The sequence below is a fragment of the Salvelinus alpinus genome, chromosome 2 (genome assembly GCF_045679555.1).
Source record: "Salvelinus alpinus chromosome 2, SLU_Salpinus.1, whole genome shotgun sequence".
Classification (NCBI taxonomy): domain Eukaryota; kingdom Metazoa; phylum Chordata; class Actinopteri; order Salmoniformes; family Salmonidae; genus Salvelinus; species Salvelinus alpinus.
This window is the reverse complement of record NC_092087.1, coordinates 92,096,833-92,124,549: the sequence shown is the minus strand read 5'-3', so window position 1 is coordinate 92,124,549 and position 27,717 is coordinate 92,096,833. Positions and strand designations below refer to the sequence as shown.

Below are 27,717 nucleotides of genomic sequence, written 5' to 3'. Positions count from 1 at the left end.
TCTGCTGTTTGGAGGATATGGAGACGCTCTGAAGGGAAACACGGTTAGAACAATAATACTCTGGAATACTCTGGGAACACGGTTAGAACAATAATACTCTGGAAACACAGTTAGAACGATAATATTCTGGAATACTCTGGGAACACAGTTAGAACGATAATATTCTGGAATACTCTGGGGGACACGGTTAGAACGTAATACTCTGGAATACTCTGGGTACACGGTTAGAACAATAATACTGCGGAATGCTCTGGGAACACGGTTAGAACGTAATACTCTGGAATACTCTGGGTACACGGTTAAAACGATAATACTCTGGAATGTTCTGGGGACACGGTTAGAACGGTAATACTCTGCAATACTCTGGGAACACGGTTAGAACAATAATACTGCGGAATGCTCTGGGAACACGGTTAGAACGTAATACTCTGGAATACTCTGGGTACACGTTTAGAACAAAAATACTCTGGAATGCTCTGGGAACACGGTTAGAACAATAATATTCTGGAAGGTTCTGGGTACACGGTTAGAATGATAATACTCTGGAATACTCTGGGAACACGGTTAGAACAATAATACTGCGGAATGCTCTGGGAACACGGTTAGAACGTAATACTCTGGAATACTCTGGGTACACGGTTAGAACAATAATACTCTGGAATACTCTGGGAACACGGTTAGAACAATAATATTCTGGAATACTCTGGGTACACGGTTAGAATACATAACATTAAAATATAATAATGTGCAGATGCTTTTTACTCTGTATTCAATAATATTGTAGAATACTCTATAATACTGTATATAAAGACACCTGTTTCAATAAAGTGTCTTCTCTTCACCATCTCTCTCTGCCTCCTCTCTCTCTCTCTCTCTGCCTCCTCTCCCTCCCTCCCTCCCTCCCTCCCTCCCTCCCTCCCTCCCTCCCTCTGTAGAATGGTCAGGTCATGTTCTGTGAGGAAGTGTTCCTGGACCACAGGTCTCCCAGTATGAGACAGTTCCTACAGAGTGCTGTCCATCTGCAGCTCTTCAAACAGGTACCTGTGTGTGTGGTGTGGTGTGGTGTGTGTGTGTGGTGTGTGTGTATATCAGTATGAGTGCCCTCCTCCTCCTGCAGCTCTTCCAACAGGTGAGTTCATCTCAAGACAGGACGCTGCCCTCTGCTGTTCTGGGGATGCCATAACAAAACAAACATGAGAACAAGTAGCACACACACACATGCGGATATCAAATGTCCTCGTGGAATGGAGGTGTAAAATAAACAAGAAAAACAGGTCAACATACAAACATCAAAAGGTCATTTGTAGTCTAGATGTCTGACCATCAGCAAAAGAGAATAATCCACATTCTGCAATAATCCACATTCTGTAATAATCCACATTCTGTAATAATCCACATTCTGTAATAATCCACATTCTGTAATAATCCACATTCTGCAATAATCCACATTCTGTAATAATCCACATTCTGCAATAATCCACATTCTGTAATAATCCACATTCTGCAATAATCCACATTCTGTAATAATCCACATTCTGTAATAATCCACATTCTGTAATAATCCACATTCTGTAATAATCCACATTCTGTAATAATCCACATTCTGCAATAATCCACATTCTGTAATAATCCACATTCTGTAATAATCCACATTCTGTAATAATCCACATTCTGCAATAATCCACATTCTGTAATAATCCACATTCTGTAATAATCCACATTCTGCAATAATCCACATTCTGTAATAATCCACATTCTGTAATAATCCACATTCTGCAATAATCCACATTCTGCAATAATCCACATTCTGTAATAATCCACATTCTGCAATAATCCACATTCTGTAATAATCCACATTCTGCAATAATCCACATTCTGCAATAATCCACATTCTGTAATAATCCACATTCTGTAATAATCCACATTCTGTAATAATCCACATTCTGTAATAATCCACAGTCTGCAATAATCCACATTCTGTAATAATCCACATTCTGTAATAATCCACATTCTGTAATAATCCACATTCTGCAATAATCCACATTCTGTAATAATCAACATTCTGCAATAATCCACATTCTGCAATAATCCACATTCTGCAATAATCCACATTCTGTAATAATCCACAGTCTGCAATAATCCACAGTCTGTAATAATCCACATTCTGTAATAATCCACATTCTGTAATAATCCACATTCTGTAATAATCCACATTCTGTAATAATCCACATTCTGTAATAATCCACAGTCTGCAATAATCCACATTCTGTAATAATCCACATTCTGTAATAATCCACATTCTGTAATAATCCACATTCTGTAATAATCCACATTCTGTAATAATCCACAGTCTGCAATAATCCACATTCTGTAATAATCCACATTCTGTAATAATCCACATTCTGTAATAATCCACATTCTGTAATAATCCACATTCTGTAATAATCCACATTCTGTAATAATCCACATTCTGCAATAATCCACATTCTGTAATAATCCACATTCTGTAATAATCCACATTCTGCAATAATCCACATTCTGCAATAATCCACATTCTGTAATAATCAACATTCTGCAATAATCCACATTCTGTAATAATCCACATTCTGCAATAATCCACATTCTGCAATAATCCACATTCTGTAATAATCCACATTCTGTAATAATCCACATTCTGCAATAATCCACATTCTGCAATAATCCACATTCTGCAATAATCCACATTCTGCAATAATCCACATTCTGTAATAATCAACATTCTGCAATAATCCACATTCTGCAATAATCCACATTCTGCAATAATCCACATTCTGTAATAATCCACAGTCTGCAATAATCCACAGTCTGTAATAATCCACATTCTGTAATAATCCACATTCTGTAAAAATCCACATTCTGTAATAATACACATTCTGTAATAATCCACATTCTGTAATAATCCACATTCTGTAATAATCCACAGTCTGCAATAATCCACATTCTGTAATAATCCACATTCTGTAATAATCCACATTCTGTAATAATCCACATTCTGTAATAATCCACATTCTGTAATAATCCACAGTCTGCAATAATCCACATTCTGTAATAATCTACATTCTGTAATAATCCACATTCTGTAATAATCCACATTCTGTAATAATCCACATTCTGTAATAATCCACATTCTGCAATAATCCACATTCTGCAATAATCCACATTCTGTAATAATCCACATTCTGTAATAATCCACATTCTGTAATAATCCACATTCTGTAATAATCCACATTCTGTAATAATCCACATTCTGCAATAATCCACATTCTGCAATAATCCACATTCTGTAATAATCCACATTCTGTAATAATCCACATTCTGTAATAATCCACATTCTGTAATAATCCACATTCTGCAATAATCCACATTCTGCAATAATCCACATTCTGTAATAATCCACATTCTGTAATAATCAACATTCTGCAATAATCCACATTCTGTAATAATCCACATTCTGTAATATAGCTCCACTTCCTTAGGTGTTCATTGTCACAACATTTCAACCGTTATGTCTTTGTCAGGATGACAGAAAGAACAGTTCTACGTTTATTATTAGAAACATATTGATATTCAGTAGAATGATGTTCTCAGGGTTGAATAGGAGTCACTATGATGTTCTCAGGGTTGAATAGGAGTCACTATGATGTTCTCAGGGTTGAATAGGAGTCACTATGATGTTCTCAGGGTTGAATAGGAGTCACTATGATGTACTCAGGGTTGAATAGGAGTCACTATGATGTTCTCAGGGTTGAATAGGAGTCACTATGATGTTCTCAGGGTTGAATAGGAGTCACTATGATGTTCTCAGGGTTGAATAGGAGTCACTATGATGTTCTCAGAGTTGAATAGGAGTCACTATGATGTTCTCAGGGTTGAATAGGAGTCACTATGATGTTCTCAGGGTTGAATAGGAGTCACTATGATGTTCTCAGGGTTGAATAGGAGTCACTATGATGTTCTCAGGGTTGAATAGGAGTCACTATGATGTTCTCAGGGTTGAATAGGAGTCACTATGATGTTCTCAGGGTTGAATAGGAGTCACTATGATGTTCTCAGGGTTGAATAGGAGTCACTATGATGTTCTCAGGGTTGAATAGGAGTCACTATGATGTTCTCAGGGTTGAATAGGAGTCACTATGATGTTCTCAGGGTTGAATAGGAGTCACTATGATGTTCTCAGGGTTGAATAGGAGTCACTATGATGTTCTCAGGGTTGAATAGGAGTCACTATGATGTACTCACGAAGCAGTTCATTGACTGGGTTTTGCTTTTCAGTTTATTGATGGACGTCTGGAGCTGCTGAACAGAGGGATAGAGCCAGACGACCTGTTTGAACAAGAGATGCTACAGTGTGGAACAGCAGAAGCAGGTGTCTGTCTGTCTGTCTGTCTGTCTGTCTGTCTGTCTGTCTGTCTGTCTGTCTGTCTGTCTGTCTGTCTGTCTGTCTGTCTGTCTGTCTGTCTGTCTGTCTGTCTGTCTGTCTCGTCTGTCTGTCTGTCTCGTCTGTCTGTCTGTTTAAGTCCTCACAAACCGATGCTGGCCAAATCAAATCAAATGTATTTATATAGCCCTTCTTACATCAGCTTATATCTCAAAATGCTGTACAGAAACCCAGCCTAAAACCCCAAACAGCAAGCAATGCAGGTGTAGAAGCACGGTGGCTAGGAAAAACTCCCTAGAAAGGCCAAAACCTAGGAAGAAACCTAGAGAGGAACCAGGCTATGAGGGGTGGCCAGTCCTCTTCTGGCTGTGCCGGGTGGAGATTATAACAGAACATGGCCAAGATGTTCAAATGTTCATAAATGACCAGCATGGTCAAATAATAATAATCACAGTAGTTATCGAGGGTGTAGCAAGTCAGCACCTCAGGAGTAAATGTCAGTTGGCTTTTCATAGCCGATCATTAAGAGTATCTCTACCGCTCCTGCTGTCTCTAGAGAGTTGAAGTGCATCAATAAGTGCATCGACAACGTCGTCCCCACAGTGACCGTATGTACATATCCCAACCAGAAGCCATGGATTACAGGCAACATCCACACTGAGCTAAAGGCTAGAGCTGCCACTTTCAAGGAGCAGGACACTAATCCGGACGCTTATAAGAAATCCTGCTATGCCCTCAGACAGGCAAAGCGTCAATACAGGACTAATATTGAATCCTACTACACCGGCTCTGACGGTCGTCGGATGTGGCAGGGCTTGAACATTCTTACGGACTACAAAGGGAAACCCAGCTGCGAGCTGCCCAGTGACGCGCGCCTATCAGACGAGCTAAATGCCTTTTATGCTCGCTTTGAGGGAAGCAACACTAGAGCATGCATGAGAGCACCATCTGTTCTGGATGACTGTGTGACCACGCTCTACGTAGCCGATGTGAGCGGGACCTTTAAACAGGTCAACATTCACAAAGCCGCGGAGCCAGACGGATTACCAGGACGTGTACTCAAAGCATGCGCGGACCAACTGGCAAGTGTCTTCACTGACATGTTCAACCTCTCCCTGACCGAGTCTGTAATACCTACATGTTTCAAACAGACCACCATAGTCCCTGTGCCCAAGGAAGTGAAGGTAACATGCATATATGATTACCCGCCGTGGCGCTCACGTCGGTTGCCATTACGGTTTTTTGAAAGGCTGGTCATGAGTCACATCAACACCATCATGCCAGACACCCTAGACCCACTCCAATTCACATACCGCCCCAACAGATCCACAGATGACACAATCTCAATCGCACTCCACACTGCCCTTTCCCACCTGGACAAAAGGAACACCTATGTGAGAATGCTGTTCATTGACTACAACTCAGCGTTTAACACCATAGTGCCCTCAAAGCTCATCACTAAGCTAAGGAACTCTGGGACTAAACACCTCCCTCTGCAACTGGATCCAGGACTTTCTGACGGGCCGCCCCCAGGGAGATAAGGGTAGACAACAACACATCTGCCACGCTGATCCTCAACACGGGCGACCCTCAAGTGTGCGTCCTTAGTCCTCTCCTGTACTCCCTGTTCACCCACGACTGCGTGGCCAAGCACGACTCCAACACCATCATTAAGTTTGCTGACTACACAACAGTTGTAGGCCTGATCACCGACAACGATGAGACAGCCTATAAGGAGGCGGTCAGAGACCTGGCAGTGTGGTGCCAGTACAACAACCTCTACCTCAATGTGAGGAAGACAAAGTATCTGATCGTGAACTATAGGAAAGGGAGGGCCGAAAAGACCACCATTAACATCGACGGGGCTGAAGTGGAGCGGGTCGAGAGTTTCGAGTTCCTTGGTGTCCACATCACCAATGAATTATCATGGTCCAAACACACCAAGACAGTTGTGAAGAGGGCACGAAAACACCTTTTCCCTCCTCAGGAGACTGAAATGATTTGGCATGGGTCCCCAGATCGTCAAAAGGTTTTACAGCTGCACCATCGAGAGCATCCTGACCGGTTGCATCACCACTTGGTATGGCAACTGCTCGGCATCTGACAGTAAGGCGCTACAGAGGGTAGTGTGTACAGCCCAGTACATCACTGGGGCCAAGCTTCCTGACATCCAGGACCTCTATACTAGGCGGTGTCAGAGGAAGGCTATGCATAGTCACTTTACAAATTACCTCGATTAACCTGCACCCCCCGCACATTGACTTGGTACCGAAGGCCCAAAAAATTGTCAAAGACTCCAGTCACCCAAGTCATAGACTGTTCTCTCTGCTACTGCACAGCAAACGGTACCAGAGCACCAAGTCTAGGACCAAAAGGCTCCTTAACAGCTTCTACCCCCAAGCCATAAGACTGCTGAAAAATGAATAACTCTCTCTCTTTCAGGAAGCACCAAAGCCTATCATCAACTGGTGGGCAACCTGAAGGTAAGAACTTACAGTGTTCTGTCATTTACACAACACACATCTTTTACACTTACTTGCTATTGGTTAAATAATGTCTCAAGTGTTCTGATTGGTCTGTCTGATTATTTTGCTCTGTTGGTAGAAAGGGGGAGGAGCTCTTATCCTTAACGTCAAGTCTAAGACTCACATGTACAAGTCGGTAAGTACGTAGTCTGTGTGTGTGTCTGTGTGTCTTTGTGTGAGTGGGTGTGTCTGTGTGTGTGTGTGTGTGTGTGTGTGTGTGTGTGTGTGTGTGTGTGTGTGTGTGTGTGTGTGTGTGTGTGTGTGTGTGTGTGTGTGTGTGTGTGTGTGTGTGTGTGTGTGTGTGTGTGTGTGTGTGTGTGTGTGTGTGTGTGTGTGTGTGTGTGTGTGTGTGTGTGGGGGTGTGTGTGTGGGTGTGTGTGTGTGTGAGTGTGTGTGCTCCCTTAGTGAAATATGGTTTCCTACTAATTATTTTCTGTCTTTTCTTTCAGGCCAAACGTGGCTTGAGGAACTTTCTATCACCCAAGGTACGTGTTGTTGTTGTTTTGTAGTGTGTGTGTGTGTGTGTGTGTGTGTGTGTGTGTGTGTGTGTGTGTGTGTGTGTGTGTGTGTGTGTGTGTGTGTGTGTGTGTGTGTGTGTGTGTGTGTGTGTGTGTGTGTGTGTGTGTGTGTGTGTGTGTGTGTGTGTGTGTGTGTGTGTGTGTGTGTGTGTGTGTGTGTGTGTGTGTGTTAATCCTCTCTCTATATATGTGCAGGAGCACGTTGAGATTCTCTCCCTTAAGAGAGGCAACTCCGTGTCTGGAACACACACACACCGCCGCAAACAATCAGACTCCCTTCAGAGCCGTTTACCAATCACACAACACTTTGGGAAGGTAAGACCTGCCTCTATTACCAATCACACAACACTTTGGGAAGGTAAGACCTGCCTCTATTATCAATCACATGTATTTATAAAGCCCTTTTTACATCAGCAGTTGTCACAAAGTGCAGTACAGAAACTCAGCCTAAAACCCTAAACAGCAAGCAATGCAGATGTAGAAGCACGGTGGCTAGGAAAAACTCCCTAGAAAGGCAGGAACCTAGGAAGAAACCTAGAGAGGAACCAGGCTCTGAGAAGTGGCCAGTCCTCTTCTGGCTGTGCCGGGTGGAGATTATAACAGTACATGGCCTTTTAAGGCCAGATTGTTCTTCAAGATGTTCAAACGTTCACAGACGATCAGCAGGGTCAAATAATAATCACAGTGGTTGTAGAGGGTGCAACAGGTCAGCACCTCAGGAGTAAATGTCAGGTGGCTTTTTATAGCCGAGCATTCAGAGGTCCAGACAGCAGGTGCGGTAACAGGTTAACCTCTTCTATTGTGATGATTTTGCTATGTCTTGCTGTGTCGCATTATGACATGCCTATGTCTTGTTCTGTCGCGCTATGTCAGTCTCGTCCCCGTCGTCCAGTTAACAAACAAGGCTGTCTCCTTGACGACGAGAACACACAAGAGAACAGAGACACCTGGGAAGAAGACTGGCAGGACAGGTGAGAGAGAGAGAGAGGGCGGGAGAGTGAGAGTTAAGAGTATGAATGAGAGACAGGAAGAGAGAGGGTGGTGAGTGAGTGAGTGAGTGAGTGAGTGAGTGAGTGAGTGAGTGAGTGAGTGAGTGAGTGAGTGAGTGAGTGAGTGAGTGAGTGAGTGAGTGAGTGAGTGAGTGAGTGAGTGAGTGAGAAAAAAAGAGAGAGGGTGAGTGAGTCAGAGACACAGACTGAGTCAGAGACAGAGAGTGATGGAACCAAAATGTTCATCCATATGTGTGTATCAGTGCTGTCTCAGGCCCCGTGGCAGACCCAGAGCTCCAGGAGGAGGAGGGGGGAGACTCAGGTATGTGTGACCCAGAAGAGATGGACCTCCTGGGGGAGATCTTTGACACGCTGAGTGCCCGGAGCTCCCATGACCGCGGCCTGCTCTACGGGACACGAAGTCTAGACCTGTTTGGACCTGATACTACTGACTACATCAGACAGGTGAGGACAGCACATGACAGGTCACACACACACGGAAACAGCACACTGACACACACACACACTCGGAAACATCCCAGACACAGACCTCATCTCCTCACCCTGTGTGTCAACAGAGGGGCCTGGCCACTCCCAGTCAGGAGAGTCTAGGCGTGTCCATCGGTGGGAGTGGCAGTCTGCACAGCTGGAACCAGGAGGAGGGGCTACATTACATGGGGGAGGGGCCAGAACAGACAGATGATTCTGATTGCCTAGGAGAGGAACAGGCGTTGTCAGAGGAAGCATCAGAAACACCTCAAGGAAGAAGAGAGGACGGGAGGAGAGAGGAGGGAAGGAGAGAGGAGGGGATGGAAAAGGGATTGGTGGAGGCAGAGGAGCTTAAAGAGAGGAAAGAGGTGGGGATGGAGAGATGGAATGTTCTGAGGCAAGGAGGGCAGGATGATCAACAGATGGAGGAGAGGAAGAGGGATGAAGACATCACTATGGAGCCAAAGATTCAGTCTGAATGTGTGGATGAGAATGGGAAGCGGAAAGAACTGGAGGGAGAGAAAGAGAGAGAGAAGATGCAGAATGACAGAGGTAAAGACCAGCAACAAGAAGAGGAGAACCAGGGGCAGGAGAGAGGCCCCAAGACACCAGGAGAATTACCCAGGAACAGAGGGCCAAGGCTGGGTACTGAGTCTAGGGCCGGGGCAGTGGAGGACAACCAGGAAGAAGGAGACAGACTATTCCCCAAAACCACTGCTTTTCCTGGGCCTGAGAACGGCACAGCAACCCGTGCTTCTAAACAACCCCTGGGTCAGCTAGAAAGAGGAGAAAAGGGGGAAGAAATAGAGGTGGGACCACCACCCCTTTCTCCCAGTGTTCCATCTGCTGTAGCACTGTTCCAGTCACCGGCCTCCGTGCAAACCCTCCATGGGAAGGCCCAGACCAGGGGCTCGCCTAAACCCAGTAAGCCCAGCAACACACCTCGGACCTGGGACACTATACAGAAGAGCTGCCCTCAGGAACCCAACAACACCCAGGTCTCACCGAATGACAGAGCTGGACCTGTCATAGCCACATCTGTCCTGACTACGCCTATAAATAACCAATCAGAACCAGGGGGGAACACCACAGCGCAGGAAGACCCGCCCCCTGTTAAGGTGTCTGAGCTGAAGAAGAGATTTGAGGCTTGATGATTCGTGCAGGACTGTTTGAGTGGCGCATAGCTCAGCCAATGATTTTGCCGTTTTCAAAGAGTGAGGGACTTGCTGAGTCAGAGTAGAAATTGGGATGGGAAGTGAAACTCAGGAACATGAAGCGCTCTGAATGTTGCAAGTAGAAATAGAATCGATAGAATTGACACAATCCCATATTCTAACCGACAGACAATAATTCCGGTTCTACACCACACATTTCTATCTGAACATTCTGTAACGTTCTTATACAGGTCTGTGATGTAATGCATACGGTCAGAGGTTTTTCTCAGGGTGTATTCACTTGGAAGCAAACGGAACCGAACGGAACCGAACGGGAAGGGACCGTTCTGAATCTTTCCAATAGAAACTCTCATTTTCGTAGGAAAATATTTTCAGTTTGGATTAAACTGTTACCATTGCAAAACGTTTTGATACAACGCTAAACATTTTGCTACATTGTGCGACTATTGAATATCAGTGGTGGAAACAGTAGCCAATTTTCATACTTGAGTAAAAGTATATACCTTAATAGAAAATGACTCAAGTAAAAGTCACCCATTGAAATTCTACTTGAGTAAAAGTCTAAAAGTATTTGGTTTTAAATATACTTAAGCATTACAAGTAAATGTAATTGATAAAATGTACTTAAGCATCAAAAGTAAAAGTACAAATCATTTCAAATTCCTTATATTAAGCAAACCAGACAGCACAATTTTCTTTACAGATAGCCAGGGGAACACTCAGACATCATTTACAAATAAAGCATTTGTGTTTAGTGAGTATGCAAGATCAGGTAGTAGGGATGACCAGGGACGTCCTCTTGATAAGTGTGTGAATTGGACCATTTTCCTGTCAAAATGTAACGAGTACTTTTCGATGTCAGGGAAAATGTATGGAGTAAAAAGTACATTATTTTCTTAAAGAATGTAGTGAAGTAAAAGTTGTCAAAAATAGTAAAGTAATGTGGGGATACAAAAAAAAAAACGTAAGTAGTACTTGAAAGTATTTTTACTTAAGTACTTTACACCACTGCTGAATACACCCCTGATAATGTTACATGACATCCAGGATCCAGTTCTGTCCGATCCCTCTGACTGATGTCGCTGGTTGTAATGTCCTTAGATGACCAGCAGGTGGGGCTTGTGGAACATTAACACATTAACTCAACGCACTGAATATACACTTGTAGATTTTTTGTTGTTGATTTTTTTACTAAATCAAGTATTTTTCTCCTGGATGATATTAAATTAATAAATGGAAGTTTTATGCTTTTTGAGAGGAGTTTTATTTTTTTCACATGGATAATATCATCAGAAGTGCATTAGAAATCATTCATAGTGTCTTAGCTCACCATTCTTCATTTCCAAGATATAAAAACACACACACACTCTCTCTAATGTTTTATACAAGGGATAAACTTAATTCATGGTTTGTATACAAGTAACAGTATAACTGCCATAATTAAGAGAGACATTTTGCATATAGAGGAACTTATAAATTCCCTTTCCTCTGTATGACTGACCTAATCTACAACTAGTCCACCTGCAGGTAAACATGTCAACAACTAGTCCACCTGCAGGTAAACATGTCAACAACTAGTCCACCTGCAGGTAAACATGTCAACAACTAGTCCACCTGCAGGTAAACATGTCAACAACTAGTCCACCTGCAGGTAAACATGTCAACAACTAGTCCACCTGCAGGTAAACGTGTCAACAACTAGTCCACCTGCAGGTAAACATGTCAACAACTAGTCCACCTGCAGGTAAACATGTCAACAACTAGTCCACCTGCAGGTAAACATGTCAACAACTAATCCACCTGCAGGTAAACATGTCAACAACTAATCCACCTGCAGGTAAACATGTCAACAACTAGTCCACCTGCAGGTAAACATGTCAACAACTAGTCCACCTGCAGGTAAACATGTCAACAACTAGTCCACCTGCAGGTAAACATGTCAACAACTAGTCCACCTGCAGGTAAACGTGTCAACAACTAGTCCACCTGCAGGTAAACATGTCAACAACTAGTCCACCTGCAGGTAAACATGTCAACAACTAGTCCACCTGCAGGTAAACATGTCAACAACTAGTCCACCTGCAGGTAAACATGTCAACAACTAGTCCACCTGCAGGTAAACGTGTCAACAACTAGTCCACCTGCAGGTAAACATGTCAACAACTAATCCACCTGCAGGTAAACATGTCAACAACTAATCCACCTGCAGGTAAACATGTCAACAACTAATCCACCTGCAGGTAAACGTGTCAACAACTAGTCCACCTGCAGGTAAACATGTCAACAACTAGTCCACCTGCAGGTAAACATGTCAACAACTAGTCCACCTGCAGGTAAACATGTCAACAACTAGTCCACCTGCAGGTAAACGTGTCAACAACTAGTCCACCTGCAGGTAAACATGTCAACAACTAATCCACCTGCAGGTAAACATGTCAACAACTAATCCACCTGCAGGTAAACATGTCAACAACTAATCCACCTGCAGGTAAACGTGTCAACAACTAGTCCACCTGCAGGTAAACATGTCAACAACTAGTCCACCTGCAGGTAAACATGTCAACAACTAGTCCACCTGCAGCTAAACAACACACCCCTGACAGGGCATTCAGCATTCACCTGCTGACACACTGATGTCAACATCAGCACAGTTGGAGAAACTGGAGAGAACATGGCACATCCACCAGGCATGTTCAGGCATATTTAACAAGACACTTCATATACAGATACCTTTACACAATACATACAAAACATTGTTACCAATAACCCATTCTGGCTTCATGTACAGGGTAGAGGAGAGTGAGGCAATGGTAGTGACAGAGAGAGGGAGGAAAAGAGAGGGTTTATGTGTGTGTGTGTGTGTGTGTGTGTGTGTGTGTGTGTGTGTGTGTGTGTGTGTGTGTGTGTGTGTGTGTGTGTGTGTGTGTGTGTGTGTGTGTGTGTGTGTGTGTGTGTGTGTGTGTGTGTGTGTGTGTGTGTGTGTGTGTGTGTGTACAGCGTCCAGGCTAGAGTGCGTGTATCAGATGAGTCTCTCCTCCTTGGGCAGGGGCAGGCCTGGTCTCTCAGCCCCCCGTGGTCCTGTCTGTTTGCTCTCCTCCGCACTGGGCCGATACATTCCCTCCATCCTTCTCTTCTTCCTGATCACACAGCCCATCAGGGCCAGGGCCAGACACAGCAGTAGGGCCAGACCTGGGACTAACACAGACCACACCCCCCACGACGGCCTTGGTAACGACAACACCATGTTCATGACGACGGGCCCTGAGTCAGAGAGAGAGGAGGGGGATGAGAGAGAGAAGCAGGTACACAGGCAGACAGATACACAGACAATAGGTAGACGGATGTCTCACTCACCTGAGGGTTAGAGGTGACACTGCTGGTCTCTGCTCTCACATCTGGACCAATGGGGACACAGCAGCCAGACTGACAGTGAGGGGTGCCTGTCTCTAGAGAGACAGAGTGTTGGAGAGCATCAATGAGCCAGGCCATATCAGTGAATTCAGCCCCTTTGAGGCTTTAAGGGAGTCTCTCAACCGGGTCCAGAGACAGTCTAAAACAGTGTCTCTAAACCGGGTCCAGAGACAGTCTGAAACAGTGTCTCTCAACGGGGTCCAGAGACAGTCTGAAACAGTGTCTCTCAATGGGGTCCAGAGACAGTCTGAAACAGTGTCTCTAAACCGGGTCCAGAGACAGTCTGAAACAGTGTCTCTCAACGGGGTCCAGAGACAGTCTAAAACCGTGTCTCTCAACGGGGTCCAGAGACAGTCTAAAACAGTGTCTCTCAACGGGGTCCAGAGACAGTCTGAAACAGTGTCTCTCAACGGGGTCCAGAGACAGTCTGAAACAGTGTCTCTCAACGGGGTCCAGAGACAGTCTGAAACAGTGTCTCTCAACCGGGTCCAGAGACAGTCTGAAACAGTGTCTCTCAACGTGTCCAGAGACAGTCTGAAACAGTGTCTCTCAACGGGGTCCAGAGACAGTCTGAAACAGAGTCTCTCAACGGGGTCCAGAGACAGGCTGAAACAGTGTCTCTAAACCGGGTCCAGAGACAGTCTGATACAGTGTCTCTCAACGGGGTCCAGAGACAGTCTGAAACAGTGTCTCTCAACGGGGTCCAGAGACAGTCTGAAACAGTGTCTCTCAACGGGGTCCAGAGACAGTCTGAAACAGTGTCTCTCAACGGGGTCCAGAGACAGTCTGAAACAGTGTCTCTCAACGGGGTCCAGAGACAGTCTGAAACAGTGTCTCTAAACCGGGTCCAGAGACAGTCTGAAACAGTGTCTCTAAACCGGGTCCAGAGACAGTCTGAAACAGTGTCTCTAAACCGGGTCCAGAGACAGTCTGAAACAGTGTCTCTCAACGGGGTCCAGAGACAGTCTAAAACCGTGTCTCTCAACGGGGTCCAGAGACAGTCTAAAACAGTGTCTCTCAACGGGGTCCAGAGACAGTCTGAAACAGTGTCTCTCAACGGGGTCCAGAGACAGTCTGAAACAGTGTCTCTCAACGGGGTCCAGAGACAGTCTGAAACAGTGTCTCTCAACCGGGTCCAGAGACAGTCTGAAACAGTGTCTCTCAACGTGTCCAGAGACAGTCTGAAACAGTGTCTCTCAACGGGGTCCAGAGACAGTCTGAAACAGAGTCTCTCAACGGGGTCCAGAGACAGGCTGAAACAGTGTCTCTAAACCGGGTCCAGAGACAGTCTGATACAGTGTCTCTCAACGGGGTCCAGAGACAGTCTGAAACAGTGTCTCTCAACGGGGTCCAGAGACAGTCTGAAACAGTGTCTCTCAACGGGGTCCAGAGACAGTCTGAAACAGTGTCTCTCAACGGGGTCCAGAGACAGTCTGAAACAGTGTCTCTCAACGGGGTCCAGAGACAGTCTGAAACAGTGTCTCTAAACCGGGTCCAGAGACAGTCTGAAACAGTGTCTCTAAACCGGGTCCAGAGACAGTCTGAAACAGTGTCTCTAAACCGGGTCCAGAGACAGTCTGAAACAGTGTCTCTCAAAGGGGTCCAGAGACAGTCTGAAACAGTGTCTCTCAACGGGGTCCAGAGACAGTCTGAAACAGTGTCTCTCAACGGGGTCCAGAGACAGTCTGAAACAGTGTCTCTCAACGGGGTCCAGAGACAGTCTGAAACAGTGTCTCTCAACGTGTCCAGAGACAGTCTGAAACAGTGTCTCTCAACGGGGTCCAGAGACAGTCTGAAACAGAGTCTCTCAACGGGGTCCAGAGACAGGCTGAAACAGTGTCTCTAAACCGGGTCCAGAGACAGTCTGAAACAGTGTCTCTCAACGGGGTCCAGAGACAGTCTGAAACAGTGTCTCTCAACGGGGTCCAGAGACAGTCTGAAACAGTGTCTCTAAACCGGGTCCAGAGACAGTCTGAAACAGTGTCTCTCAACGGGGTCCAGAGACAGTCTGAAACAGTGTCTCTCAATGGGGTCCAGAGACAGTCTGAAACAGTGTCTCTAAACCGGGTCCAGAGACAGTCTGAAACAGTGTCTCTCAACGGGGTCCAGAGACAGTCTGAAACAGTGTCTCTCAATGGGGTCCAGAGACAGTCTGAAACAGTGTCTCTAAACCGGGTCCAGAGACAGTCTGAAACAGTGTCTCTCAACGGGGTCCAGAGACAGTCTGAAACAGTGTCTCTCAACCGGGTCCAGAGACAGTCTGAAACAGTGTCTCTCAACCGGGTACAGAGACTAGAGGTCGACCGATTAATCGGATTTGCCGATTAATTAGGGCCGATTTCAAGGTTTCATAACAATCGGTAATCGGCATTTTTAGATGCCGATCAAGGCCGATTACATTGCACTCCACGGGGAGCCTACGTGGAAGGCTGACTACCTGTTACGCGAGGGCAGCAAGGAGCCAAGGTAAGTTGCTAACTAGCATTAAACTTATCTTATAAAAAACAATCAATCTTAACATAATCACTAGTTAACTACAAATGGTTGATGATATTACTAGTTTATCTAGCTTGTCCTGCGTTGCATATAATCAATGTGGTGCCTGTTAATTTATCATCGAATCACAGCCCACTTCGCCAAACGGGTGATTTAACAAGAGCATTTGTGGAAAAAAGCACTGTCGTTGCACCAATGTGTACCTAACCATGAACATCAATGTCTTTCTTTAAAATCAATACACAAGTATATATTTTTAAACCTGCGTATTTAGTTAACATTGCCTGCTAACATGATTTTATTTTAACTAGGGAAATTGTGTCACTTCTCTTGCGTTCTGTGCAAGCAGAGTCAGGGTATATGCAGCAGTTTGGGCTGCCTGGCTCGTGGCGAACTGTGTGAAGACCATCTCTTCCTAACAAAGACTGTAATTAATTTGCCAGAATTTTACATAATGATGACATAACATTGAAGGTTGTGCAATGTAACAGCAATATGTACACTTAGGGTTGCCGCCGTTCGATAAAATACGGAAAGGTTCCGTATTTCACTGAAAGAATAAACGTTTTGTTTTCGAAATGATAGTTTCCGGATTTGACCATAAGGGTCGTATTTCTGTGTGTTTATTATATTCTAATTAAGTCTATGATTTGTTAGAGCAGTCTGACTGAGCGGTGGTAGGCAGCAGCAGGCTCGTAAGCATTCATTCAAACAGCACTTTCCTGCGTTTGCGATCAGCTCTTCTCTGTGCTTCAAGCATTGCGCTGTTTATGACTTCAAGCCCATCAACTCCCGAGATTAGGCTGCCAAAACTAAAGTGCCTATAAGAACATCCAATAGTCAAAGGTACATGAAATACAAATCGTATAGAGAGAAATAGTCCTATAATTCCTATAATAACTACAACCTAAAACTTCTTAACTTGGAATATTGAAGACTCATGTTAAAAGGAACCACCAGCTTTCATATGTTCTCATGTTCTGAGTAAGGAACTTAAACGTTAGCTTTTTTACATGGCACATATTGCACTTTTACTTTCTTCTCCAACACTTTGTTTTTGCATTATCTAAACGAAATTGAACACGTTTCATTATTTATTTGAGACTAAATTGATTTTATTTATGTATTATATTAAGTTAAAATAAAAGTGTTCATTCAGTATTGTTGTAATTGTCTTCATTACAAATATATATAGGGTGCCACTTGGGACACACCCCCAGTCAGAGATGAAACAGCACAAACACAGGGTTGGAGAGTCTGAACATTCCTAGCGGTGAGATCGTTAATGATCTGCTCTGGGTAAACAATAGTACACTGATCAACACTACACTGAAACCACGAGTTGCACAACATACAGGAAACGCAACGTATTTACTTAACTGCCCAAACAACCATTCCTAAACAGCCACCGTGTGACTGGAATCTGAATACGGAATAATAAAATACATGATCAAGTAAGTTGAAGCAACTAATAAACTCTAGGACTAGACCCATTTAAAAAACGACCGATTCTTGATGCTTTATTTTAAAATCTGCTCAAACTGCAAATTACCATTCCATTGTACGGATCGCCTGTCAAAGTAACTATTATAACTAAACTAATATTTGATTTCAGAGCGAAACCCAGCCACATACACACGTCATTTCAAAGCGCCGATAGAAGGAATATCTGCCCAGCTGTTGGAATGCGACCGAGCCTGCAACACCTGTTTTCAGATGCATCAATTCTAACGCGTTGCTGTTACAAAGAAATAAAACCAACCCAAAACGGTCTAAACACGGCTTTCAGCATTCGAAGCATATCAAGCTAAAGTTCCACTGCTAAAACTAACCTAGGCCTACTTTAACTACTTTATCAATAACACCTCTGCCGACACTATCAAGACTGCACTACTATACGGACCTATCAAACAACACTGGCGATTGTTTAATGTAGGTGTTTTCCATGGACTTACCTGCTGATTACAATGAGCTATTTTCCGAAGTCAGTGGGCGGTATGAAACAGTAGCCCTCTTGGTGTAGACTGGCGATGTCCTAGGGCTACTTAGGAGATTTCGCGATTATCTTTAAAACTACATTCACAGTGTCAGCCCGGTAACTTCTCTACGACGCTCACCATAGCGTACCTGTCCATATGCAAATGAGGACAGTTGTCACATGTACCGCAAGAGCCAATCAGTACCTAGTACCTACTACCAAATGATCGCCTTTCTCTGTCTCTGTCTCACTCGCTCACACACACACACACACACCGTTGTGGAGAGAATAAACAGGGCTTCTGTAGTCTACATCTTTAACAAATAGTGTAAAACAGTGTCAGGGGGCTCTGGTCAAAACGAGTGCATTGTCTAAGTAACAGGGCGTTGACTAAAGGTAGACACCGTCTGTGAGTTCTATGCAGTTGCATAACTCATTGTAGCCTAATACAGAGCGAGTAAGGACTGGAGAGGAGTTTTACCTTTTAGCATTCGGGAATATACTCTGTTAGAAACTGACCAGTCAATTCTGTACACAGTGACTGTCTGCCTAATTCAGCTGTATGTATTGTTATGAAACAGGCAGGGAGTGCGGCTGGGACAGTCAATGTTCTGGCCCCAAGCCCAGCGCGCCATCGATCGTGAAACACAAGTATGCTCAAGTGGCAGAGTCAATATCAGCGTTTATAAACCCGGGTCGCTACAATATACACACAGACGGGGGGGGGGAACGGCTCGGCCGGGACAGAGCAGATGGAACGGCATCAAACACCTGGAAACCATGTATTTGATACCATTCCACTGATTCCGCTCCAGTCATTACCACCAGCCCGTTCTCCGCAATTAAGGTGCCACCAACCCCCTGTGACACACACACACACACACACACACAAAGCTGGTCTTTATTTAAGTCACAATCCTGAGTTTGTGTTTCAGCAGAGTGCAACATCATCAGCTAATAGACATTAATCACTCTCCTCAACTCATTGTTTAGTCATTTTGTTAATTGTGCAGCGTTTATGCTGCTAGTACTGGAGGCCTACTTTCTGCAAAATCTCAATCTGAACTATTCACTCCCATCACTAGATGGCAGCGTAAAGTTTCTCGTTCAACCATCCTCAGTTCTACAGCCGGAAGAGAGAAGAAGAAACGCTGCTGGATTTCGTGACGTTCCGAGGACCATTTCCGAACACACTGGCGGGAGTGCGAATGTTATCCTCTAGCTACAAAATAACCGAAAACTACAAACAAAAACCCTGCCAAAGCAAGCTTTTGTTTAATTTATTTTGAAAACGAATCTAGCAAGCAGGTGTTATATTGCAAGCAATTGAAATTGACAAAGTTTGCAGGAGAGAAGACGGTAACAACCATCAGAAGGACTCCATACACGTAAATCTTTAGTCAAAGAGACTGAATTGTTAACGTTGGCTAGTTTATTATTTTCCGTCCTGCCTTTATCTGCAACGTCAAGGGAGATAAACGAGCTAAATTCGATACATTTTCAAATTATTAATCTGCTACGCGTTCAAGACTACTGAAAATAAATGGCTAAAGTTCAAGTGTTGAATGTCGCTGTGTTGGACAACCCAAGTCCTTTTGGGAACCCGTTTCAGTTCGAGATTACGTTCGAATGCATGGAGGATTTACCGGAGGGTGAGTGGTAACGTTATTCAGCTGCTAACTTCTTATTTTTGTAAAATCTAGCAAACGTATGTAGATTACTAACTATAGTATTATTGTGTAACTATAATGTAGCTTACCGTTGCCTTTTAGGTGCAACAACAGTTTGCTTAAATGTATCTTTCAATTAACTTTACACGTATATGTTTATAGCTAACTACTTAGATAAATTCAAATATGTTGGTATTGTTTGAGTAAGTCGGCTATTTGTGTTGACACTTCATCAGAATTTGGCGCCCGCGCGTATTGTTCGCGTTTCCGGTCCTTCTCTGACATCTGAGTGGACTCGAGCCGATTGGTGCGCTAACAGAGTACCATGTCAGACAGTGAAACTACTTACGAATAAATTGCGGGAAAAACGTATTTCTTCTCCTAGGTCATTTTTATAACCGATAAATAGCTATTTCCACTAATGAGAAGAAACCTATCCTGCCCGCATTACAGTGGAGGTGGTGGGACAACACTTAATGAGTGGTTGTGTCTGAAATAGCATCCTGTTCCCTATATAGTGTAGTCTCTGAGCTCTATGGGACCTGGTCACAAATAGTGCACTAGTGAATAGATGGGTTTTAAACGTAGTGTGTGTGAAGTAAACTTCCTAAATTAAAATCAAATTGTATTTGTCACATCTGCCCAAAACAACAGGTGTAGACCCGGCTTGGAACATTGTGTGACCCGGCTCGGGAACAATGTGTGACCCGGCTCGGGAACAATGTGTGACCCGGCTCGGGAACAATGTGTGACCCGGCTCGGGAACAATGTGTGACCCGGCTCGGGAACAATGTGTGACCCGGCTCGGGAACAATGTGTGACCCGGCTCGGGAACAATGTGTGACCCGGCTCGGGAACAATGTGTGACCCGGCTCGGGAACAATGTGTGACCCGGCTCGGGAACAATGTGTGACCCGGCTCTGAACATTAGGTCCTTTTCCTCCCAGCAACACCTTTAGGTCCTTTTCTTCCCAGCAACACCTTTAGGTCCTTTTCTCCCCAGCAACACCTTTATGTCCTTTTCTCCCCAGCAACACCTTTAGGTCCTTTTCTTACCAGCAACACCTTTAGGTCCTTTTCTTCCCAGCAACACCTTTAGGTCTCCCAGATAACCTCCTGGATGTTTAGACTGTTGGGGCTTTTAAAGCAGGCCTTCAGACTCCTCATTTCTGGCTGACCTACCCTTCCTCCAAGACTGTTGATTTGTTGATTTTATATGGTTATTTATTTATGTATATATATATTATACCCATTTATTTTTATGCGCTTTTATGCATTTTTGTATAATGAAAAGCATTTAACCATTTAAAAAAATATATTATTATTATTAGACTTACTTACGGGCCATTTCCCAGTAATGCAGTTAAAAAGTAAGAACAATTTCCAAAAAAGGAAATAGTAGCACAATTAAATAAAACATAACAAGACTATATACTAGGAGTATCTGTACCGAGTCAATGTGCAGGGGTACGAGGTAGTTGAGGTAATTTATAATAATAATAATAATAAACAGAGTAGCTGTGCGTGCGTGCGTTGGAGTGTCAGTGTAGCATGTGTGTTGGTAGAGTCCATTGAGTGTGCATAGAGCCGGTGCAAGAGTCTCAGTGCAATTAAAAAGGGGATCAATGTAAATATTCAGTGTAGCCATGTGATTAACTGTTCAGCAGACTTATGGCTCAGGGGTAGAAGCTGTGCAGGTGCCTTTTGGATCTAGACTTAGGGCCTTCCTCTGACACCGCCTGGTATAGAGGTCCTGGATGGCAGGGAATTCGGCCCCAGTGATGTACTGGTCCTTACGCACTACCCTCTGGAGCGCCTTGCGGCCGGATGCCAAGCAGTTGCCGTACCAGGCGGAGACACAGCCAGTCAATATTCTCTCAATGGTGCAGCTGTAGAACATTTTGAGGTTCTGAGGACCCGTGCCAAATCTTTTCAGTCATCTCCTTTGTCTTGCTGACGTTGAGGGAGAGGTTGTTGTCCTGGCATCACACTGCCAGGAAGTCCAGGATCCAGTTGCAGAGGGAGGTGTTTTGTCCCAGGGTCCTTAGCTTAGTGATGAGTTTTGTAGGTACTATGGTGTTGAACGCTGAGCTGTAGTCAATGAACAGCATTCTCACATAGGTGTTCCTTTTGTCCAGGTGGGAAAGGACAGTGTGGAGTGCAATAGAGATTGCATCATCTGTGGCTCTGTTGGGGCGGTATGGGAATTGGAGTGGGTCCAGGGTGTCTGGCATGACGGTGTTGATGAGAGCCATGAGCAGCCTTTCAAAGCACTTCATGGCTACAGATGCGAGTGCTACGGGGCGATAGTCATTTATGCAGGTTACCTTCGTGTTCTAGGGAACAGGGACTATGATGGTCTGCTTGAAACATGTAGGTATTACAGACTGGGTCAGGGAAGTTAATGTGTGTGTGTGGTGTGTGGTGTGTGTGTGTGTGTGTGTGTGTGTGTTTAGACCTGGAGTGGAAGATCATCTATGTGGGCTCAGCAGAGAGTGAGGAGTATGATCAGACTCTGGACTCAGTTCTGGTCGGACCAGTACCGGCAGGCAGACACATGTTTGTGTTCCAGGTGAGACACACTGAGTGACTGATACACACACACCCCTCCATCTCTCTCTATAGTTCTCTCCTCCCTCCATCTCTTTCTTCTCCTCCCACCTCTCATCAGATCATCTCTTTATCTTCCTACCTTCTTCCCACCCTCTTTTCTCTCCTCCTCCCTTTCTCCTTCTCATCACCCCATCTCTCTCTCCTCCTCCCTTTCTCCTTCTCATCACCCCATCTCTCTCTCCTCCTCCCTTTCTCCTTCTCATCACCCCATCTCTCTCTCCTCCTCCCTTTCTCCTTCTCATCACCCCATCTCTCTCTCCTCCTCCCTTTCTCCTTCTCATTACCCCATCTCTCTCTCCTCCTCCCTTTCTCCTTCTCATCACCCCATCTCTCTCTCCTCCTCCCTTTCTCCTTCTCATCATCCCATCTCTCTCCTCCTCCCTTTCTCCTTCTCATCATCCCATCTCTCTCTCTCCTCCTCCCTTTCTCCTTCTCATCACCCCATCTCTCTCTCTCTCCTCTTCCCTTTCTCCTTCTCATCACCCCATCTCTCTCTCTCTCCTCCTCCCTTTCTCCTTCTCATCACCCCATCTCTCTCTCTCCTCCCTTTCTCCTTCTCATCACCCCATCTCTTTCTCTCTCCTCCTCCTCCCTTTCTCCTTCTCATCACCCCATCTCTCTCTCTCTCCTCCCTTTCTCCTTCTCATCACCCCATCTCTCTCTCTCTCTCCTCCTCCCTTTCTCCTTCTCATCACCCCATCTCTCTCTCTCCTCCTCCCTTTCTCCCTCTCATCACCCCATCTCTCTCCTCCTCCCTTTCTCCCTCTCATCACTCCATCTCTCCTCTCCTCCTCCCTTTCTCCCTCTCATCACCCCATCTCTCTCCTCCTCCCTTTCTCCCTCTCATCACTCCATCTCTCCTCTCCTCCTCCCTTTCTCCCTCTCATCACCCCCATCTCTCTCTCCTCCTCCCTTTCTCCCTCTCATCACCCCATCTCTCTCTCCTCCAGGCGGATGCCCCCAACACCGGGCTGATTCCTGAGAGTGATGCTGTGGGGGTAACCGTGGCGCTCATCACCTGCACCTACAACGGACAGGAGTTCATCCGTATCGGTTACTATGTCAACAATGAATACACCGACCCAGAGCTCCGAGAGAACCCACCGGTCAAACCAGCCTACACCCAGGTAATACACACTGATACACCCAGGTAATACACACAAACCAGCCTACACCCAGGTAATACACACTGATACACCCAGGTAATACACACACACCAGCCTACACCCAGGTAATACACACTGATACACCCAGGTAATACACACTGATACACCCAGGTAATACACACTGATACACACAGGTAATACACACTGATACACACACCAGACTACACCCAGGTAATACACACTGATACACCCAGGTAATACACACTGATACACCCAGGTAATACACACTGATACACACACACCAGACTACACCCAGGTAATACACACTGATACACACACACACACCAGACTACACACAGGTAATACACACTGATACACACACACCAGACTACACACAGGTAATACACACTGATACACACACACACCAGACTACACCCAGGTAATACACACTGATACACACACACCAGACTACACACAGGTAATACACACTGATACACACACACACACCAGACTACACACAGGTAATACACACTGATACACACACACACACCAGACTACACACAGGTAATACACACTGATACACACACACACACACACCAGACTACACACAGGTAATACACACTGATACACACACACACACCAGACTACACACAGGTAATACACACTGATACACACACACACACCAGACTACACACAGGTAATACACACTGATACACACACACCAGACTACACACAGGTAATATACACGATGATACACACACACCAGACTACACACAGGTAATACACGATGATACACACACACCAGACTATACACAGGTAATACACACTGATACACACACACACCAAAAAATCACAAAACATGAAAAATCTACGTGATGCAAAACAGGAAATGATTGTTGTAAAGGAATCGGTTCTTGTGAAGGATTCTCGCCACAGTTTGGAATCGGAAATAGACTATTTTTGGAATGGACTCCCAGCCTTAATCCCGAACCATAACCCTCCCCGTAATCCCCTCCTCCAGCTGCAGAGGAACATCCTGGCCTCTAACCCCCGTGTGACCCGGTTCCATATCAACTGGGACGGCTGTTCAGACAAGATGGAGGACAGTGAGAACGTAGACCCCTCCCCCAACAGCAGCAGTAGCAGCAGCGTGGTGCCCTCCTCCTGTTTAGCTGGCAAGGCGTTATCTGTAGGACTGATGTCTGGTAACTCTATGGACTGTCTGTAGAACACAGCCACCCCACCAGCATTGCCTTGCCACATTCTACTCCAGCAGTCGCCAGTCTTTGGCAGGAAGGTTGAGTCCCTGTTATAAAGCAGCTGTACTGTAGGGTATACTGTCTCCCTGCTTCACACAGCAACACCTCTCTCTGTCTCCGTCTCCACTGGCACCCTATTCCCTCCATAGTGCACCTCCTTTTTAAACAGGGCCCTCTGCTCCAATGTAGTGCTCCAATGTAGTGCACTATCACAGAACAAGGTGCCATGTCAGACTCCTGATCCAAAAAGTCCTGTCCAACCAATCCCCGATCTGGGATTACTTCCAGGAAGGTAGGCCTCTAGAGGGAGACTGAAAAGCCTCACCCTACAGGGCGACTCCAGGACTGTTCAGGCCTCAATTCCATTTTCAATTCAGGAAGTACTCTAACTCCAATTCACATCAAGGCTTTTCAATGAAGAAAAATGTAGATTTGGAATTTGTTTTACTTACCGAATAGAATGTAAAAGGACTTGATCCCAAACCTGGTTCTATGTCCCAAATGTCCGTCTGTTCCCTACATAGTGCACTACTTTTGACTAGAGTTGTCCAGGGCCCATAGGGCTGTTGTCAGAAGTAGGGCACTATGTAGGGGATAGGGTACCATTTGGGAGACAACATGTGTTGTAGTTGGGTTGGGGGAGGGGTTTGTTTATGTCAATCATGTGACTTGTTATTTTACTGTATATACCTTTGATTCATTAGCACTTAAGAGATGTCATGTTTTTTTTTTGTATTTTGTTTTGCATTGTAATATTTGTGACAATGAAAGTAATAATAATAAACGTGTTGTTTTTAAAAGGTGTGTGTAGTGAGTGTATTGTAAATACTGTGTGTATTGTAAATACTGTGTTATGTTTTCAACTGGAGAGGTTACATCACTGAGAAGGTGAGTGGGGGAGTAGGGGGGAGTGTGGAGAGGGGTGGAGAAGAGAGGCTTGCTAGAAGCTGTGAGCCTGACTGCTTCTCTCTCGCTGTGTTTCATTCATAAAATGCAGCAGGAGGAAGAGCTTCTCCACCATTTCACTATGAGACTTGCCTCATGTTGCTAAGCAACTGCATCGGAGGGGGGTGGGGGCTCTGCTCATTCTTATCCCTCTTGAATGAACCATTCCTCCATCCCAATGTTCAGTGATCCTGTCTTCTCCCTCTGCACCCCCTCCATTCCTCCATCCCAATGTTCAGTGATCCTGTCTTCTCCCTCTGCACCCCCTCCATTCCTCCATCCCAATGTTCAGTGATCCTGTCTTCTCCCTCTGCACCCCCTCCATTCCTCCATCCCAATGTGTTCAGTGATCCTGTCTTCTCCCTCTAAACCCCCTCCATTCCTCCATCCCAATGTGTTCAGTGATCCGGTCTCTTGTTCATCTGCACCCCCTCCATTCCTCCATCCCAATGTGATCCTGTCTCTTGTCCCTCTGCACCCCCTCCATTCCTCCATCCCAATGTGATCCTGTCTCTTGTCTGTCTGCACCCCCTCCATTCCTCCATCCCAATGTGTTCAGTGATCCTGTCTCTCTTGTCTGTCTGCACCCCCTCCATTCCTACATCCCAATGTGTTCAGTGATCCTGTCTCTCTTCTCCCTCTGCACTGATCTTAGAACAAAGGATGGATCAAATCACTGGTAGATATTAAGATTAGTACTTTGTGTTCTTCTCATAACTGTCCAGTACCTTCACCTTAGTGCTGAGGAAGGAGAGAGGAGACCTTAGTGCTGATGAAGGGGAGAGGAGACCTTAGTGCTGAGGAAGGGGAGAGGAGACCTTAGTGCTGAGGAAGGGGAGAGGAGACCTTAGTGCTGAGGAAGGGGAGAGGAGACCTTAGTGCTGAGGAAGGGGAGAGGAGACCTTAGTGCTGAGAGAGGAGACCTTAGTGCTGAGAGAGGAGACCTTAGTGCTGAGGAAGGGGAGAGGAGACCTTAGTGCTGAGGAAGGAGAGAGGAGACCTTAGTGCTGAGGAAGGAGAGAGGAGACCTTAGTGCTGAGGAAGGCGAGAGGAGACCTTAGTGCTGAGGAAGGAGAGAGGAGACCTTAGTGCTGAGGAAGGGGAGGAGACCTTAGTGCTGAGGAAGGAGAGAGGAGACCTTAGTGCTGAGGAAGGGGAGGAGACCTTAGTGCTGAGGAAGGAGAGAGGAGACCTTAGTGCTGAGGAAGGGGAGAGGAGACCTTAGTGCTGAGGAAGGGGAGAGGAGACCTTAGTGCTGAGGAAGGGGAGAGGAGACCTTAGTGCTGAGGAAGGAGAGAGGAGACATTAGTGCTGAGGAAGGAGAGAGGAGACATTAGTGCTGAGGAAGGAGAGAGGAGACCTTAGTGCTGAGGAAGGAGAGAGGAGACCTTAGTGCTGAGGAAGGAGAGAGGAGACCTTAGTGCTGAGGAAGGGGAGAGGAGACCTTAGTGCTGAGGAAGGGGAGAGGAGACCTTAGTGCTGAGGAAGGAGAGAGGAGACATTAGTGCTGAGGAAGGAGAGAGGAGACCTTAGTGCTGAGGAAGGAGAGGAGACCTTAGTGCTGAGGAAGGAGAGAGGAGACAGTGCTGAGGAAGGAGAGAGGAGACATTAGTGCTGAGGAAGGGGAGAGGAGACCTTAGTGCTGAGGAAGGAGAGGAGACCTTAGTGCTGAGGAAGGAGAGAGGAGACCTTAGTGCTGAGGAAGGAGAGAGGAGACATTAGTGCTGAGGAAGGAGAGAGGAGACCTTAGTGCTGAGGAAGGAGAGGAGACCTTAGTGCTGAGGAAGGAGAGAGGAGACATTAGTGCTGAGGAAGGAGAGAGGAGACCTTAGTGCTGAGGAAGGAGAGGAGACCTTAGTGCTGAGGAAGGAGAGAGGAGACATTAGTGCTGAGGAAGGGGAGAGGAGACCTTAGTGCTGAGGAAGGAGAGGAGACCTTAGTGCTGAGGAAGGAGAGAGGAGACCTTAGTGCTGAGGAAGGAGAGAGGAGACCTTAGTGCTGAGGAAGGAGAGAGGAGACATTAGTGCTGAGGAAGGAGAGAGGAGACATCTGCATGCTCGTCCATCTGTTTGCAACCTCTGAAGTTGACCCCGTTTTAAGTTCAACTGTGTCCTTGACAGGGATGC

At 45.4% G+C, this 27,717-nt stretch overlaps 2 protein-coding genes and 1 long non-coding RNA gene across 4 annotated transcripts in view; 2 read left to right on the top strand and 1 right to left on the bottom strand.

The window, feature by feature from the left end:
• The window catches only part of LOC139568248 (DENN domain-containing protein 1B-like), a 37,631-nt gene extending 26,263 nt beyond the window's left edge, over nt 1–11,368 (top strand). For both annotated transcript variants that reach the window (XM_071390001.1, XM_071390002.1), the window contains 10 exons: nt 1–43; nt 936–1,037; nt 4,312–4,405; nt 6,860–6,900; nt 7,022–7,078; nt 7,392–7,427; nt 7,656–7,775; nt 8,334–8,431; nt 8,713–8,914; nt 9,028–11,368. The exon at nt 1–43 is cut by the window's left edge and continues 83 nt beyond it. In XM_071390001.1, the coding sequence (XP_071246102.1) occupies nt 1–43; nt 936–1,037; nt 4,312–4,405; nt 6,860–6,900; nt 7,022–7,078; nt 7,392–7,427; nt 7,656–7,775; nt 8,334–8,431; nt 8,713–8,914; nt 9,028–10,089 (1,855 nt within the window). In that variant the 3' untranslated portion in view covers nt 10,090–11,368. The remainder of the gene's footprint in view (nt 44–935; nt 1,038–4,311; nt 4,406–6,859; nt 6,901–7,021; nt 7,079–7,391; nt 7,428–7,655; nt 7,776–8,333; nt 8,432–8,712; nt 8,915–9,027) is intronic.
• A 1-nt stretch (nt 11,369) lies between these two features.
• Nucleotides 11,370–18,224, bottom strand: LOC139568251 (uncharacterized). Its single transcript, XR_011673552.1, has 4 exons — nt 17,976–18,224; nt 13,468–13,559; nt 12,704–13,374; nt 11,370–11,619 (listed from the first exon to the last, which is right to left on the bottom strand). It is a non-coding gene; the product is annotated as an uncharacterized lncRNA (long non-coding RNA).
• A 595-nt stretch (nt 18,225–18,819) lies between these two features.
• LOC139568249 (histone chaperone asf1b-B-like) lies at nt 18,820–25,446 on the top strand. Its single transcript, XM_071390003.1, has 4 exons — nt 18,820–19,650; nt 22,125–22,240; nt 23,232–23,408; nt 24,409–25,446. The coding sequence occupies exons 1-4, from the start codon at nt 19,542–19,544 to the stop codon at nt 24,613–24,615; spliced, it is 609 nt and encodes a 202-aa protein (XP_071246104.1). The 5' UTR covers nt 18,820–19,541; the 3' UTR covers nt 24,616–25,446.
• The last annotated feature ends 2,271 nt before the right edge of the window (nt 25,447–27,717 follow it).